Raw genomic sequence first — 19,130 nt, 5'->3', positions numbered from 1 at the left:
ATGGAAGCACAGCTCTGTATATTTGTTTTATATTTGATGTTAATCTTTGCTGGCTTGTGGTCTGTCCCCAGGTGGGCTTCACCAACAATAACCCATCCCAGGTCAAGGCGCTGTGCATATAGCACATTGTGTCTGCTGACATACCTCGTGTACTTGAAGGATGTCAAATCCTAAAAGCAAAAGGATTGGGATGCCTGCATCAACAGCTGGTTCTTGTCAGCTATCCAACACAAATGAGATTGATAGTATGCTATCTGGGGACTTGGGATCTCTGACTTGTCATCAGGGATCGTGTCACACTCTATCTATCAAGGTAGGAAGAGGTGACTGCGGTTTTCCATTTGGCAGCTCAATCATAAAGTTTGCTGCTCTTCTATCAGTGGTCTCTTGTGCCAGACCACGTTTCAAGAGTGTATGGGATGTTTTTATTTATTTTATTTTATTTTAACATAGAAGAGCTCAGTCTTGGCCAACGATCTGTTGCTTTGCTCATCTGCATATGTCTTTACAGTTTTATCTCTTCTGCCAGCCGGATATACACTAATCATACAATCTTGGAGTATAAACGTGGTCTGTTGGTGTCAGCTTTGCCACAGATTTCTGTGCACTTTTAGATAACATCTGAAGATATATTATCAATTGGCTCCCCACCGTCCTCTTTCTCAGTCCTAACTGTCTTGGTCAAAGGAGGTGGGTCAGCAGTGTGTCTTTCACTGTTACATTCATGACACTGAGCTTTGCAATTTCTAACTAGATGTCGAGTTGAGCCACAACACCTGAAACATCCTATTCTCTCTAAGAAATGTCATGCGCTCCTCTATTGGTTTAGTCCTAAAGCTTTTTATGTATTGGGGCTTATTGGTGTAGGTGGGACATGGGTTTTATGCAAAAATACCGTGTCCTTGTTATTGCTCACAGGTCTGTCAAGCTCAGATAGTTGACTGCTGAAAGTGAAGAATGAAAAAACTAGGATCATTCTTACTTTTGCGTAGTTGTACAAATTCTGAAAAGTGAGCAAATGGGGGAAATAAGACATTGTATTCTTTTTTGTGTTTATATTCCTGTGCTGCCCACTTTTATTGCAAGTTATGAGGAAGTTTTTCCACTATTGGCTTAACCCACGTGCTGTATCCAAATAGCTGAGGCCTGACGCTATTTTCTAGTTTCAAAATCAAATCACCTAACTCTCGCAGTTTATAGTTTTCTTTATTGTTAAGCCGTGGGAAGCCTTCTAGCCTTTTTAGCAAGCCATGCCCCTTAACGTTCTTCAAGCCTCTGCGATGCCATATGCAGTGCAGCTAGGGGATTGACCACATGCACAACACATACTCTTTTAACCTGTACTGATGAGTCAGGACTTGGATATTTAATCATCAATTCAGTAAAAAAGTAGTATTGGGACATCACTATTTAAAAACAAATAGTGGTATAGTATTTCCTACATATGATAATCAGCTTGATGCCACACGTTAATGGGAGAGGTAAAACGAACTGACTTTATTATATTAATATGCTGTTAAATATTTGTAGTATTACATGATATTGTAAAACCCACAAATGTTGATAGGCAAAGTCTTTTTGTAGGCTAAAAGAAAAGCACAGATATTTTCCTGAACAGCTATTAAAAGAAAAATGTCAGGAAAAACATGACTGTCTACAAGCTCTCTTTCATCTCAAGTTACTGCACTTTGATAATGCCAGAGGGTCACAGTACATTTGACCTTCGAGAGTCACAAGAAGAAAGATTTCATAGGCTGTGGGAAAATTACTTGCAATGTGATCAGCTTGAAAACCAGTATTGCTCTGCCTTTCCTTGGTGTAAGTTTATTAGCATGTGGCAATTTACAGACTTGGCATTAACAAAGACTTTGCAGCAAAGGTTAATGATTCTGTCTCAAAAGAGCGATGCAACTGTTAAGCAACAAGCTAAATGAATGTATGGTAACAAGATAAAAGTTAGTATCCGTGGAGTTTGGAGGTCCTCCACCAAACATATCTGTGAACCCTCTAGACAGGCAATTAATCTGTTCATTTTCCTGACGGGTTACTCCTGCCCTCAGGGACTGAATGACACAGTAAAGAGAGCTCTTCCCTTTCATTACTAAACTGATGCTGGGTCATTATGGAGCCTCGTCCTCTGTAAATCCATTGTCGCCTTGAAATGCACTCAGGTTCTTTGCAGCAACACCCACCTCAGAAATAAGCTTCGCGGTTAGCAGTCTGTTCCTGCAAATTTGGTCATTAAATAATGTGGGGGAAACAGTTGTGCCCTTTAAATGACCTGGGAAGCGAACCTGCCTAGTCGGACTGTGGTGGATAGCTTGAGTAATATGTATAGTTGAAAACAGCAGGACTGTTTTTCGTAACCATCATCTCCCAGAGTGGTTCTCTCATCAGTTAGTTTACTGGAGAACGATCTTGTTATATTCCTATTATATTCATATAAAGCCTTTTAATTTTGTTAGCATTTCAAACCTCTGGATTTTTCAAAAGATGGGACTGTAACTTTACTCTCTAGCTTGCATTGCATGCTCTGCTCGGGGAAATGCTAGAGCTTGTCTTGTTGTTTTTAATGAATCCAGGGGTGGCAATTTTCTCAAATTATCATGCCCGTTCGATAAACTTGTGCTGTTCTGCCAATTTATTACAAGTGGTTCTCATCAGCCTCTAACCAACACAAAACATCTAGTGTTCCACAAAGTAAGGGGCCTTGTTTGTTGTGAAGTAAAATATCCTCAGCCTTATTGTTGAAATGCTTATTCATCTGAGGGGGCGAGCAAGCAGAGCCAGATCTCCTGCCAGCCTGCTCTTCCTGGTGTATTAATACAGCTTGAGACAGATTGTTTTTGAATAAACTTAACGATTTTTAATGTGTTTGATCGAGTTGTTTGTTGTCAGGTAAACCTGTGGCTTTTTGAACTCTCCAGTCACATTTTTTCTTGGTTTTTGTGTCTTTTTTTTTGGCCTTTATGCTTTTTTTATGTGCAAATTAATAAACAAAGCTGAACTACTAGTACTATAAACTTCTGGCTGGCTAGTCTTTCTGTTGTTAACAAGGCTGTCAATTTAAGGTGGTGATTGAAGAAGAATCCTCATCAGATCATTGTGGCTTTGCTTGCTATTTAAGATAAACCAAGGTAATGTGGCACTCTAAGAATAACAGGAAAAATAAAGGCAGTCAGAAAGTTAGAGATATCAAGTGGGTGAGAGGCAGAAAGAAAAGGCCAGGGATGCAAACAAAGCATCAGAGAGAAAATGAGTATGTGGGTGGAAGAGAGAAAGGGAGGGAGGGTGAGCTAGAGAGGCACAGGAAGTTATAGATGCAGTAAGGAGCAGCAGCAGCAGAGGATTTCTCTGTACCTGTGGAAGAGATTAAGGGTCTGCATCCAGTATGATTAATGAGCTGGCCACTGATTGCTCATCCCCATCTCCCTCCCATGAATAATCACCACGCCAGCACTCTCAAAGAGAGAGTTTGAGTTTCTGTCTGCGTGCATGAGAGACAGAGAATCAGTCCTTGAGTGTTTGCGTAGGGGATGGAGGAAAAAGAACATAAGAGTGAGAGTCCGTGTGAAACAGTAAATGAGCAGTATAAATGTACAAATGTGACTTGATATATGATGTATGCATAGGATTAACTTACTCAGAGTGCATAGTTATTGATTGCCTGAGAAAATGGCTATGCATGTACAGTATGATATGCAGGACATTAATTCAGGGTGTCAGTGGGTTTGAAACATGGATGATATATTTACTAATAGCTGCAGCCCACCTGCAGAGAGCCGCCCTCATACTGAATGCACAATGACACGCCGGTGTCATTTGTATGCACTGTGTGCTCCCAGTGGGAGTTGTCTCCCTATGCAAACCCATTGGTGTCACCATGTTCACATTATTCTTCTTATTACATGTATTCATGTAGTGGTAAATACTGTTATCATTTTTAAATGCTTGTATAGATTGTATAAAGCTGTTGTTTTAAAAAATAAAACAGTGGTCATACTTGGATAAAGTTATTGTCTGCCTCAGCCTGGTGCTGGGTGATGTGACAATATCATCTATATTCTATTTTTACTCAAGTTACTGAAATTTACACTTTTTGTTAAGGTGGCTATGATTTTAGTCCGTGACCTTTACACCAGGGTGGACAATGTTGCAACATGAGCAGGGCTGCTTAATGCAAATATTAGGTCGTGAGTCTCTGAAAAACACCATAGAGGTTCAGTCCATTTACATAAGTTTTTTCCTTCGTACCCACTCCTGCCTCAGCCTTCTTTGCCCATAAGACATGTTTCACAATGCATTTGTAGATTAACAAATTGTTCTTCTTCTGTAAATCTCACTTCACCAGATAAATGTATTCCTCCTCCTGGCCACGTCAGTTTACCTTGGACAATACACTGACACTGCTCACAAGCACTGAGGTGCCTACAATGCAGTAGCTCTCCATTAACATTTCATCATAAGGATTCTAAAATATATTTTTAAGAAGTATTTAGTTTACTGTTTCGCATCTGTGCATTTCACCTCTTTTTGTGCTGCACTTGTCAAAGGTACTTTTGCACACATTGATGCACAAAATTGCATTTTAAACATTGCCATGCATCACTGTATACTAGATTAAGTTTATTTCCAAGCTTCCCATAATATAATAAAACAGGAGGCAGCATTGGACATGTGCTGAGGAACCTGTGTTAAACTGATACACTTTACTACTGTGATGCATTGGCTGGTGGTCCAGTATGGCCTGTTGTCATGACTTTATGGCGGTTGCATAGCAACAATCAATAAGGAAATCCATTGTTTCAGTTGAGGGCATACCCAAGTGGACGCATGACACCAGCCTGAGTTTGCTTTGAATCCTCTTAGTCTCCACTGTTAAGTAGTTTGGCAGCTTTGCCGGAGCATGTAGGAAACGTGAAGGCTGGCAAATCAAGCCCACTTACTGTAGCAGCTGCTTTTCACTTGGTGATGAGCTTAATCATGAATGCCTGAATCTTAATTTACCAAATTAGACCAAATGGGGATATTTTTTTTCATGAGGGTCAAATATGAATAATCAAGAGTGGTGTGCATATATTTGCATACATGAAACATTAAGAGAGTAAAATGAACTTTTCACACGAGTGATGCACTACTACCCCCAACCAAGTGTTTGTGGGAGACTGAGATGTCTCAGACCTGGGACACACCCAACTGACTCTCCTTGGTGGTGGCTTTTTAGCTAATTCTACATGTTGATTTGGCATCACTTGGCGTTTTCCTGTTGGTAAAAAATGCCTCTCTGATTGGCTTGTTATCAGACACATCCTCGATGAAAAGTAGTTATAAACCATCTGTGATTAACGTAACTGGTGTGAAAATGGTAAGCTGACACTGCGTTGTTTACAATTTGAGCATACATGTTGGCAGGTCTTCTGCATTCTCTCCCCCACGCAAGTGCAAAACATGCAGCGTTACATTCTCATCATGTCTCGTCTTTGTGTTGTGTTCAAGCACCACTTATCAGCCCAGACGATGCCGATGTGAGCTGACTCAGCAGTTTGTTTTCTTTGGCGCTAGTTTCTTGACGTCTGCTTCGTATGACACTGGCCCAAAGCAATTGAGGGCATGTTAGTGTGTGTGTGTGTGTGTGTGTGTGTGTGTGTGTGTAGAATCATCTCAGGTGTAAGAGGACTGACATGGGCTCAAACACTCTTTTGATGAATCTCTACAGACTCATGAGAAGAACGTTTGATGTAAACAAGCATCGGTGTGCTTGCATCCCGCATATAGGCCTGTGTAAAGAGATTTAGCCTTTTCATTGTTTTGAGCATCAGCTGAAATACAATAAACCTTTCAACCATGTTTAGCCCGGTTGTAAAAGTCACATCTTATTTTACCTGCGTATAACCAAATAGCTTGCAGATAGCTGATACCAGCTGCTCAAATTATTAGCAAACTAACTTGAACTTTTCTAAATCACACATCTCAGCCCCATGTTTTGCATTAAACAATTTTTTGCATAGGCACAAGGACACCTCTATTCAGACTGATTAAATATTTCATTAGGTTGCAATGCACAGTCATGGACTTTAATTCTAATGATCATCAGCAATAATCTACACATTTTTAAAAGCTAGTAATCTACACACCACACCACCTAGTTTAATACTCACTCTATAGTAAAAAACAAAACAAAAAAACCCCCCCATATTTTCCCCAAGTTTATGTCATAAGCAATGTCAGATGAGGGTAATAAGAATAAGTAACCAAATGTGTAGATTTACTGTCAGAAAACTGACTTCAGTGTGACCATGTCATCACAGTGAGAACTACGCATTAATCAGTGGGTGGTTATGTCTTCAGAAAGAAGGTTATCTGAGGAGAGCTAAGGACAAAAAGGTCTCCTGATGTGTAAAATGCTATTTTGCTCCTGTATATAAAGAGAGGGGGACAGGTACAGGGTCTATTGCTAACAGCACATTTGCCATATTTACTGTTGTAAAGATTGTAAGTACTATAGTCAGATTTTTTAAATATGAAGTCAAAGCTTAAAGAAAATATAAAATGTATTTAATAATTAAATGTCTTCCTGCTCACATGAAGGAAATGATAAAAATGCATTAGATTCTCAAAGAAATGCATCTTCCCAATAAAAGCTTAATTCTATTTTATTGTGTCACATCAACGCTGTAGTAAATTTCTCCAGATTTTCTTTTAAATAACCTGTGGTGAGCAAACTATTAATTTTTATCTTTGTAGTTTAACTAATATGTTTTAGAGCTCTCTAAGGTGTCATGTTGTAAAATTTGCAGGCTGGACAGCTTAATTCTGATAGATTTCACAATCGTTTCTCTCAACCTGACACTCCGTTTCTATTTCCACTGCCGTACAGATATGAACAACAAACAAACACCCACAAAAATGTTATATCCACCTCCTTGTGTGAGACAGTGAACCTCAGCAAATATAGATGCTGTATAAAAGCATGGAGGTTTGTTTTTACATTGGAATAGAATGGATTGTTCAGCAAGGAACAGGAAAAGGCACAATATGTATTTATACTTTAAAATATAGCATGTATGTTGATGTCACGATACCCAATCATGTACTGTAAACCTATGACGCATTTTGAGAGGCTCTGGCTCAGGGGGAGAAGTGCTGTTCTGTTCACATGTCAGTGTGTCCTTAAGCAAGACACATGACCTCCTCTTAATTTAATTCAGTTTTATATAGAGAGCACGCTGAGTTCATTACTTATTAAAGAAAAAAACAATTTTCTAGTTTGCTTTGGATTAAAACATTGTCATGTTTTCAAAATTAATGTTACCATAGACTATATACATATTGCCTTACAGGGAGGAGGTCCAACATATGGGTGGGTGGTGCAACCACGCCTCCCTCTATATACATAGAGAGGAGGTAGTGTGTGACACCTTATTAGATTTATGGAATTTTAAATTTTACACCTAGTGAAATGTCAGGGGGCTGCAGTGGTGCGGTTGGTAGAGTGGCCATAGGGTCGGAGGTTCACGCCCTGCTCTTCCCAACCACATGTCAAAGTGTCTCTGGGCGACTCTAAACTTCCACACCTCACAGTCTGCACCTTAACCAACTACAGCAAAAAGCTAGTGGTATTCACAAGGACACACACACAGACACACACACACACACACACACACACACACAGGTGTTAATGCACCTCAGCATGTTGCCTCCAATATGCAAATTTAATTGCTGAGTCACTTTTCACCCACATCACCTTCATCACCATATTACTATACGTATCCAAATTTTTCATTTGCATTATTTTCACACTGCACAATCATCTGTAATGTTTACATTCTGTGTGTATACAGTAGATGATGAGCAGATTTGTTTTTCACATCTCATACCATACATACATACAGCATCCACATACATACAAACAAATGCCACATGTGTCTCTGTTATTTTGCACTACTCTCCTACATTTTGTGTTCCACATGCAATTATTAAGAATGTTTGTTGGTTGTGAGTTATTGCTAAAGATCCATTCTAGGTCCTGTATTTCACTGCTTTTGAAGGCTTCCTATTTTTGTTGAACTGAATTACTATGACGTTAAGGCGTCGTGTAGATCTTCTCTACTGTGAGGTATAGATATGGTCATTGTCTGGTTAGAAAATGTGAAAGTAAGCCTAATAGCAAAATTAAAAATATCCACAAAACTGTTTGTTGTACTACTTAAACAATGGTGATATGCAATTCCAGGCATTTCCTCACCACAAATGGCTGCTGCTTCTTTGGGTAGGGTTTTACCTGCATTACCCATCTGGAACATTCATGGTGTCCTCTTTTTTTTTTTTTTTCTTGTTTCTTGATGTCTTACTCTACCTCACAAGGAGATAGACTCATAAAAGTGGAAAAGGAACAACTGTCTGAGCCACAGTATAGCCACATTAGTTATTCCCAGGGAGATCTTCTACATGCTCAGAATAAAATTTCTCTCTTTTCTTCTTTCTCTCTCTCACACACACACACACACAGAGTTTTAGTACTTCTCTTGTGTCTTTCTGTGATTTGCTCATCCTTTTTAAAGTTGTTTTTCTCTTACGTTTGAGCTCATTCTTCCTTATCATAAACATTTTCTTCTTCCTTTCCTCTTTCTTCATTATAGGCATCCTTGTACAGTATTTGCTTCATGCACTTTCCTTGTCACTGTTTGTACTCTGTCTCCCAGTATTTTGCCCTTCTCCCTCTTTCTTCATCTTGCTGTAATGTATATCCCTCCAGTGCTGAATACAGGAAACCTCCCTGTTATCCCTGCCAGCCTGTCTGTAGCTCGCTTAGCAGGACAGTAGAGCTCCTGCCTTCCCCAGAAAGTCAATTACTAACTTACACATTGCAGCTATTTTGAGAGAAGGGGGAAACTGTTGGAATTATTAACAAGATAATGTCATGACAACCTTCCCCAGCCATCCGGGGTACAGCCTGCACAGCTTGTGCATAAGCAGTTTGTCTTGGTCATCTGACAATGAGAAATGACATGGGAGCATGTTTGAACGGATTTTCATAGCACTGATCTGTCATTGAAAAGTCCTTAGAGATTACGACTGGATATTGGCACTGATTGATTTTGATTCACATCTTTTAGAATCTATTTATGTGAAGTTGAGTTACAACAGTCCTGTAAACTGACTGTTCCACATAGATGACATCCATGGTTAAAGTTACTGTAATGTCTTAATCTGGCTTATACAGCCTGCTATTACCATTATTACTTTTTAAAATTAAAAATACCAATAGATAATCAATAATAAATGCAACACTGTATTACTCTGTCTATTAGATTAAGTATGATCGTTTTCCCCAAACCCTATGATGTGCTTAGGTTGAACAGCTGTTAGGGCTCTGATAAAACACCAGTATGCCAAATTTTCTCAGTACAAAGTATCAAAACTGGTATTTTTAGGCTTGTATACACATTCATTGATCAGTATATGATGATTGGTAATTATGAATTTGCACATCATAGTCAGAATGTTATTTAGGAAGCATTTTTTTTTTTTTGGCAGGACTCATTTTAAACGTCTGGGTCGTTTTCGGAATAGAAGGGGTTTGTATTTAATTTTCACACAAAAGAATGTTCAGATAAAATCCCGATGGCCTGCTGAATATTGTTCAAAGGCAACCATGGATGGATACAGAAATCCTCTAACAAATACAATATGTAAACCAATTACAGTAGCTAGCACCCTTTGCATTGTTACATAGAACTAGAAATACGCGTGATTGTATAGATCAATCATCAATAGCGATTACTGTAATTGTACAATGGGACAATCTCTTTAAAATGCCCCATAAAATCTGGAAAAGGCTCAGTTTGTTTAGAAAAGCAACAAATAGATTTTCCAACACACATTATTATTTTTCATCACCTACGAAGGTACAAAAATTCTCTTCTGGTCTCATCTCTGTTTGAGAGTTTGAATGGAATCAGGATTAATTTCATGGTGTCACGATTAATTTCACAACTGGTCCATCTTTCATGAAGGTGGATGTTTCGTTTTTTTTAACTGTGGCCTTTCAGGGAGACATTAAAAGTGGGATCTAATTCATCAGCATAAAGATTGAAAGTTTAGACTGACCTCAAGTGTGGTTGCCTGACTTCTGCTGGAAATATTTAAACACGGACGCCCATTTTGAATTCATGGAGCTTTTACTATTTATTTTGGAATGTGGAAAGCTGTGTCACAGCCCTACATTCTGGGCCCTGTGGCTGAAGGTTATACCACTGTCAGTACTGCTTCACAACATAGCAAAATAAATGTATTCAATCCAAAAATCTGATTAACAGAGTGCTATTACTGATTCCTCAATGTTTCTGTGATGTGAATCAGTCTACAAAAACACAGGTATTAGGTAGGAAAAAGTCCTAAAATGAGTCATAACCTTAATTTCTCTCATTTTCTCTTTTCTTACATGCAAACAGTTGGTGCATAAAAGCAGCTATTGTTGTTGTTGTTTTTTTTTTCAAATATAAAATCACTGAGTTCAGTCCAAACGTCACTAGTTAGTCTATGCTTATTTGTACCCGCTGTAGCTTTTAAAAGCTCCAATATCCTTGAGAGTTTTATCTGCCATTAAAGTTTGTACTTCTGCAGTGACCCAACCTTGACGACACAGTCATCCTTAGCAAAATTTAAAAGCTTCCTCTCTACTTTAAAATAATTAGTGTTAAGTCAAACTAGTGTCCCATCTCAATTGTCAGCCGCTGCATAAAGTCGTAAAAACAGCACAGGCCTTACTTTCCTGCACTGTATTGAATTCAGTATGAGCAGTGACCTAGTTGAAATTCACAGTGCCACCCTGACACCACCCCCTCCAAGCCATGTCAGATCAATGTTCTTCATTCCTCATCGGTCCACATGGCACTCAAAGCGTGTTCTGCCACCCAAATTACCGCTCAGCTGAATTATAACTTTGTTGGACCTGGCAGTGTACTGGACCCAAGGCCTTCTGAAATATCTCTGACAGACGGGCTGTCAGCCCAGATGTATCTATCACCCGGAGACCCAACGTGAAACAGACAGCTGATATCCAAGGGTCTTTTTCAACAGCATGTGTCAGAGTCTGGACCTTGAAAGGAACTTCCTCACACACATTTCAAAGTCTGTCAGCTGTCTATTTGAAGTCTGCTTGAAGAGTGACATATTGTGCTGAGTGGATGTTGAAATGAGGATTTGCTGTGATCAGGGGGCGTCGGTTTGTTTTGACTCCCTCAGGTTAGTGCTTTCACATTTTGCTGAACGTGTCTTCACTCCATTTTCGATATCTATGCACGCTCGGTTTCCAGACATGTTGACAGACTTCAGTTTGCTTCTCTGCTTTTTGATCTAATTAACTGCTTAATGGATTACGTTTAAATATTTCAGTACTAATAGCTCATCTTTTCACTAGTGTGTGATTTGCTCAGTCACACTTGGTTGGTTCCATTTAGATATCATCAGGTATCTTTGTCTTTATTTATTGATACAGGTACATCCTGTGCCAGAGCCAATGTTGATCCAGTGTTGCACACAGTTATATATCATGTCAGTGGCAATGTGCCTGAATAATTGTCTATCATGTACAAATGTATACACCTCACTCAATGTTCTTCTTATATTTTGTACTTTTATTAGCATAATGTGTACAGATAAAATAAAAAGAATAAAAGGAGATTGGGTTGTTCCATAATGCAAATAATGTCATGATATCGATTACGTTACATGAGATTACATGGTACATACTGTACACTTTGTTGTAAATACACCATCCCTATGATGTCACACTGGACTACAGAAGAAAAAGCTTCTGTGGAAGTTTTCAGTCTGTAGTTGCGACTCTAGATTCGGTGCCTACTCCCGCACTTTGGCGACAGATACTATTTATGGCACCAAGGGGAACCAGTGAAGAATAATTCTTAATTTACCATAAAGGTGAATTGAATTAGATGGCCATTTCAATGAACATAAATTTCCCTTAATGAGAAGAGTGATATTTGGCTAGATGTGTGTCCTTTGACACATGGCCTTATTTTACACTGGTTATCCTTTACTCCCAGACAGCTGTTTATCCTCCCCGGTCCACTGGTAATAAGATGGATTTTTAGAAATGTATTATGGCTGGCTACAGTTCCACTACATCAGCACACTTACCCTGATTTGTAATTTGCTCAGCTGCCTTTTTTCCCCATGCATGTTTTCCTTTTCCTCAATCTTTTGTTCTCACCGTTGTCTTTTCTTTTGCTCGTCTGTCATCTCTTTCTGGTCTCTATAACACACATCATCTCCTTTCACACTCTCATTTTAACAGAGGTTGTCCAGCTGAGCCTGCCGGAGGACCAGCGCATCAGCGTCTCCACGGTAACAGTGGGCCTCAGTGCCGTCCTCACCTGTGCCATCCAGGGGACGCTGCGCCCACCAATCATCTGGAAGAGGAACGGCATCATATTAAACTTCCTGGATCTGGAGGATATCAATGTGAGTGCTTTTTTTTTTTTTTTCTTTCTTTTTTTTTTTAAATTGCTGCTTTTGATGATATTAGAGCTGCAGCTGATAGTGGTGGCTACTAAATGTGGTTGTTTATTCCTTTATTACAAATGTGTACTATGCGTATTGAATAACCCATGTAGGGCAGTGGTGTTTGGTATATAGGGAAAATTCAACTTAGGTGTTTTAGCAAACATTTACTGAAAATGTGTTTACTTCTGCTTGTAAGTGTGATTGTAAGTGGTCTTCATCCTAGCACTTCAGCGTAAACTCTATTGAAGCAGGTTTAGTAGAGTACCTGTACCTGTCTACAAACCTGTAGATATAATCTGACAGCACACGCGGCTGTGATGTACAGCATTAAAGCTACTGTGTTACTAAACAATCGTGTAAAGTAGTTTTCACTTTCCCTTCAGCTCTTGTTGTGTTTCTGCTATCACCTGATAAAATATCCAATTACTTATCTGCTAGATGTCAAACTGTCCTCACGAGACGTTGAAAAGCTTTGTGTCTGCCATTTAGTGCACACAGAATAACAGACCTTATAATGTGTGTGAAATTGTTCAGATTTACCTTATGAGTGTGAATGCTTACCATCATTAGCCGTGTGTGTTCTGATGCTTGGTTCTTCATGGAAACCTAATTGGACAGCCTGATTAGTATTTGATCAACTTCAGGGGTAAAGGGACGCAGTAGGAGGGCTCTTCACATTGATTGAAAACAAATAGTCTATTAACACCTTTTTAAACTTAGAAATTCACTTTCCTGCTGTAAAAGTGTTAAGAGCTCTGGGAGTTTATCAGTTAATTTCTCATTTAGAACATGCTCGTTCTTTTATGTAATAGCACTCTGTTTTCAGTGCTTACAAAATGCTGTTAGGAAATCTTTGGAGATGTGCCGAGTGTTACTCTCCTGATTGAAAAAAGGAATACTTCAAAAAAAAAAGAAAAAGCTCGTCATTTGTATCTTGATAATTAACTAGAAACCAATTAAGCAAGGAAGGACAATAAGAATGAAGGGTGGCAGGAAAAAAGTTTGATGAAAAGATAAAAATGTACTGTACAGCACATTATGAGAAACAGAATTATAGCTTGCTCATTGTTTAACAAACTTATGTGGCCATGCTACTTTTTAGACACTTGATAGCACAGCGCCGGGCTCGCAGTTCACTAATTGCATGTTAATGAGCGGCCTTGTTGGTCCGCTTTGGTGATGAGCTGATAAACAATGTCAAGTGTTAAGGTGCAGACTGGAGTAGAGGTGATGGCAACAGAGGTCCCTCAGGCTCTTGACCGTGCATAATGAATTTCCGCAGAGTGCAGTGATCTGTGTGGAGGACGAAGACTGAAACCCGGCTGTGTTTGACTTTGTTCTTATTCAATCACGTGAAAGATGAAACTATATCCTTAAGTTAATGATCGAGATGCCCTCAGTAATCTGATGCATGAGGAATTTATCATTTCAGTCATTGTGTCAGGACCAAAAAGACAAAGGTAAAAACATTATTATTTACAGAAATATGATCGAAAGCTTTTTCTTTTATAGTTCAAAGAATGACTAATAAATACATAATTCTTTTCACAATGTCAATTCATGCTCCATAACTTTTCTGCAATCTGAATTAGTTTGTTTGTGCTGTATGTGATTAAAAACACATAAAACATTATTAGGTTGACACACATATTTTTTATTCCAAAATGTTTGATTAAAGATTTTTTTAAGCAGAATGTTTCACCAAATGATCTTCAGCATGCACTGGCTTACTGTAAACCTCTGTGCAAAGTTGTGGCAAATCTGAGCATGTTGTCACCCAGTGGAACGCTTTGCCGGGCCATTGCATTTTTAAACTTTTTTTTTTTTGTAAGACGGCAACAGTGGTGTACGGCACAAATGTATAATAATAAGCAGAAAGACTTTGCGGGAGAAGTTAATCTGGGTCGTAGTGACAGACATTACACATAAGTTAAAGGCAAAGCATTGTTGGTTTTTGTCTGTGTATAGAAAAGGTGGAAAAAATACGATTCATTTAGAAAGTAAACCAAATTATCGTTGTGACTCCCTGGGTAAATATAGGATATATAAGCCATGAGGTATTTTAGACATTCATAAATATCCATTTTTATGACTGGAGTCTTACATGCATTTAAATGTGTGGCTAAACATGCTGCATACACAGTATACTAATCATGTACTGTTTATGGGATGTATGACTGTAGTCAACAAACATTATGCGGTACCCGTTGAGATAAATTAATTTATTCTGATACAATCTGTTCATACAGTGAGTCCATTAAACACTGCCTGCTAAAAGAGTAGAATAAAAGGGACAGAATAAATGTCAAAAAACCTTTTATTTGTCCACTGCACTGTGGGTCACGTGTGAAACCTAGCGAGAGGAAGGATGGGACGTCACTCTCGTGTCAGACACCTTTCAACACGCCATTTTCTGCTGTTGAACTGTGTTGAATGGAAACACATGCCGCACCGTCTTGTTTGTCAGAAGTTTCATGTGACAGTGATTGAAGCTGTTCTGCACACTGTCTCTAAACCCCCGAAACATAAGAGCTGAGACCCTATTACAGTCTGTGATTTGTCTTTTGTCTGTTCTTCATGTGTCTTCATCTGCCTGCCTTCTCTGTCACCACTGTTCCTTTCTGTTTTCTACTCTCTAAATTTGGAGGGTTCAGACTGGTATGATGGGTCTGATTGCAGCAGAGGAAAAATATGCTGAGTTCCATGACTTCTGCTTCTACTGTAGCTGCTACAGTACATCAGCCAAACTGGTGCACATTTGTATGATATTACATACTCATTCATTCAGAAATTTAATACTGTAGTTTAGTTTTTTACAATATATATTTCACAGCTCACTTGGTGAACAGAATATGGAGGTGGTTTTTAAGTATGTGCAGATGTTTATTACAGCGGTGCTATTCTGTGTATAATGAAAATGCAATGGGGAATAAGTCATAGTTGACTTTAATGTTGTTGTCGATCTGAAAAGCAAAGCTTCCAAGACTGATTTTAGTTTTATTAATTTGAATGTTGTCCTTCTTTTGCTTTCCCCCTTTACAAAAAGAAATCATTAACTTTGAATAAAAATACAATCATGGATTTTTGTACATAACTACACTGATCAGCTACAGCTTAAAATCGGATGGTTTTCTGCTGCAGACACATCAGGATGGAAAAACATGTCACAACACAGTGTATCCCAGCCCAAAGTGCTGGCAGCTGCATAGCTGCAGAGCGGTCAGAGTGCCCACGTTGATCCTTGTCCATAACTACATTACAAACACCTGCGAGTTTTAAAGTTGTGTCTAATTGTTGTGTTTCTCTTAGGTTGAGAGGAGCTTGACACACCTAGTTTTGTATATTGAAGCCTTCCTAGTCCCAGTCAGCAGCCAGACAAAACTCAGGCCTGGTGAAAGGTTACATGGTATGTTGCTCAAATCAAGCAAAGGCTTGAATTCGGTCGTGATTTAAGTGGATACTGTGGCTGTAACCAATCCTCAACTCTCCAAGGCAACGCTGAAGTCACTAGTTTCAGTTACTGAATAGTCTTAGTCCATTTATACCTGAGTCGAGCACAGCTGCCCCACATTTATCCGCTGTGATAATCAACATGTGCAGCCTCATTTTTAATGCTTTTGACATCTGTGAAGTGAAAGCATTTGCACAGCCAAAGAAATGAAATCCTACTCACTTATCTGTTTTTTGATTATACTGCAGTTCAGTTTGAAGTTTATCACCTGATGGAAAGGTTTGATCACATGGATGTATCGGTGGACACCTCGACCAGTGATTCATATGATCAACATTCAGGACTGTACTGGATGCTCACAATTTCCACAGGAATTGCTACACAGTTTAGAGAGTGAAATAGCCTGCTAGATATATTACAGTGATACTTTCAGTTTTAATTGCCCTCGCTGGTGTGCTCGTACCTGTCACCTTAAATAGATTCGGTAAATTCTGTAAAAGTTTAGGGGCTTCCTAAGCCTCCCCATCCATCTTACAAAAAAAACCAAAAAAAAAAACCTTTAACTTTTTTTTTCTTTTTCTGTCCGGTCACATTCATTTCCGGAGTCCTCAGAAAGCAAGCAGCCGTCTGTGGTTTTCATGTCACGACCTACAGCTGCATCAGGACATCTACTCTGCCACTTGGTGGGACAGCAAACTATTTAATGCCTTAATCCGCCCTAAGCTGCGGCTGGAACCCCCTTGTGACTGCCGCATGCTGCACCAACAACAACTAGCTCCATTCATCAACCTAATGGGCTTTATATTTTTAACCCTTGCCATTTATCAGGCTGAGGCAGCGTGATGAGGGGAGAGAGGAGGATCAAATTCCCGTACGCCTGCTTCAGCTCAACAGGGAAATCGTTGATTCATGGTCTCTCTTCCTTTTCACATCACTCTTATTCTCTCTCGTCTTTTCTCATCATTCCCTGCTGTTTTGTGCCTCCTCTCCCTACTGTCTCCTCGCATCCTTATGTATTCTGTCGAGCTACCTTAATTTCACCCTCACTCCCTGTGGCTCTTACCTATGCCCCATTCCTCACAACTATTGCTTCTCCTACGCCTCCTGTTCATCTTCTCCCGTCTTCACTCTTCCTGCCTCCTTTGCCTCTTCCTACTCGTGCTCTTATTCTCTACCTAATTCTCCTCCTCCACCTCTTCCCTGTATCACAGGACTTTGGGGATGATGGCTCCCTGTACATCACCAAGGTGACAACCATCCACATGGGGAACTACAGTTGCCATGCCTATGGCTATGAAGACCTTTATCAGACACATGTGCTGCAGGTGAATGGTCAGTAGTGGTTCATTTCTTACTTACAGTGTTGGGAGAAGTGGGGGAAGAATTCTTTCATTTTGCTTGTGCAACTCTGTTGTTCCCCAGTGAAGGGATGTTTTTCTTGTTTGCCCTGCTCACAGTGAAAAACACATTCAGCAATTGGCCTGGTAAAGAAACCTAGGGCCTTAAAAAGTAATAAAAACCTGCTCTTGACTGAAATGTGTGCAAACAAAGAATTGAGGCATTACTGTAGTGTTGTCGTGTGCCAGTGGTTGCCCACCGTCTCTGTCTACCTCACCCCCAAAAAATGTTTTCGAATGGCCCCAGTACTTTGTTACATAGGATGAAATGTTGCTCACTGCAGGTTAAACACATTGGCTCTGACAGAAATCCAAAGAGACGAGACACGTTGCAGCAGTCTAAACAATGGGACATAATCATTTACCAATGAATTCCAACGTTTCCATAACTAACTAATGTCTAAGGGATAGGCGGTGGGTTTTGTTTGAAATATGTTTTCAAAAGAGGAAAGAAAAATGGGTTGATGTGAGCCAAGGAACATGATGAATTCTGTGCCCATGCAGAATATTCACTTGGATCTGTGCAGTGGATAAAAGCAGCATTAGCTAAAATACATACACTCACACTGATTTTTGGCAGACTGAACTTTTCAAAACACAGTCTTGCACTTATAAATCATATGCACAAGAGACTTAGTCTCTTTTACCTTTTTAGTGTTTATTACTAGGCATCGGTCCAAAGAACATCTACTAAGGAAGCAAAAAAAAAAAATCAGAGATACAGTCCCCTAATTTCTGAGCTTTTGTCTCAGCATGACAGTCAAGTGGGGGAAAAATTATTCAATTAAGACAGACAATAGCTGCAATTGTTTTGTTTTTCTCAGTTGCTAATTAAAATGAATTTCTGCTGCATTTTAGACCTTGAACTAAAGAGGGAGAGGGAGTGATGGGTAGGGAGTCATGGAGACTGACTAGAGTCCGGAAGGGTGAGTTATCAGTGGAGGGCAATTACCAAACGTTTGTGTTGGGGATTCAAGGTATTTGAAGTGAAATAGCACGAGGTGAGATAAGGTGGGATGGAAAGGAGCCAAGTGGCACATTAAACTAAGTGGGTGGTTTGCATCCTGTTGTGCTGTTAAAACTTATATCCTCCTGTGCTGTGATGAGAAGCATGACTGTGCATCAGCAGCAGTATTGATGAAGTACCCATAGTCCCAGTCTAATACTATGGTACTGCAGTAAGTGGACACATCCACATGCCTGCACTGTTTCAATAGCAAAGCAGGTGAAAGAACTGAACACATACAGAGACACAGACATTACATTACAGGGACCTTTACACAGAGGACAGGGTGAGAGTGATTCTGTCTGTAGAAATAGTCAAATAGAGAAGAAAAGAAGAAACACTAATTATTATAATAAAAAAAAAAAAAAAAAAAGAGAAGTTCCTAAGAAATAGAAGGACCAGCACCATGCTGTGAAATTATGGAGCTACAGGTAAACATCCTCCATTTACAATTTGACTTCAGACTTTCTTCTTCTTTGAGGACAGCAGGGTGGGGGAGTAGTTGACATCCTCACCTCACAGCTTGAAGGTAGAGGGGTTAACTGCCCGGTTGTGGTTTTTCTAGGTGGAGTTTTACATATTCTCCGTGTCAGCGTGGGCTTTCTCCCACAACATGAAGACATGCACTTAGGTTACCTGGTGATGTGAAATAGCCCATAGTGTGACTGCTAGCATAAATGGTTGTTAATATGAATATCTCTAACTGCTATTTGAACAAATACACGTCAGGGTTTTAGACTTAAATAAG

At 39.5% G+C, this 19,130-nt stretch overlaps 1 protein-coding gene across 1 annotated transcript in view; it reads left to right on the top strand.

Annotated features, from left to right (window-relative positions):
• fstl4 (follistatin-like 4) overlaps positions 1-19,130 on the top strand; it is a 186,505-nt gene that overhangs the window by 142,513 nt on the left and 24,862 nt on the right. Inside the window, exons 7-8 of the mRNA XM_067492346.1 lie at positions 12,320-12,486; positions 17,191-17,311. Coding sequence (XP_067348447.1) covers positions 12,320-12,486; positions 17,191-17,311 — 288 coding nt within the window. The remainder of the gene's footprint in view (positions 1-12,319; positions 12,487-17,190; positions 17,312-19,130) is intronic.

Source organism: Channa argus, chromosome 22 (genome assembly GCF_033026475.1).
Source record: "Channa argus isolate prfri chromosome 22, Channa argus male v1.0, whole genome shotgun sequence".
NCBI lineage: Eukaryota > Metazoa > Chordata > Actinopteri > Anabantiformes > Channidae > Channa > Channa argus.
This window is presented reverse-complemented; position numbering and strand designations above follow the sequence as displayed.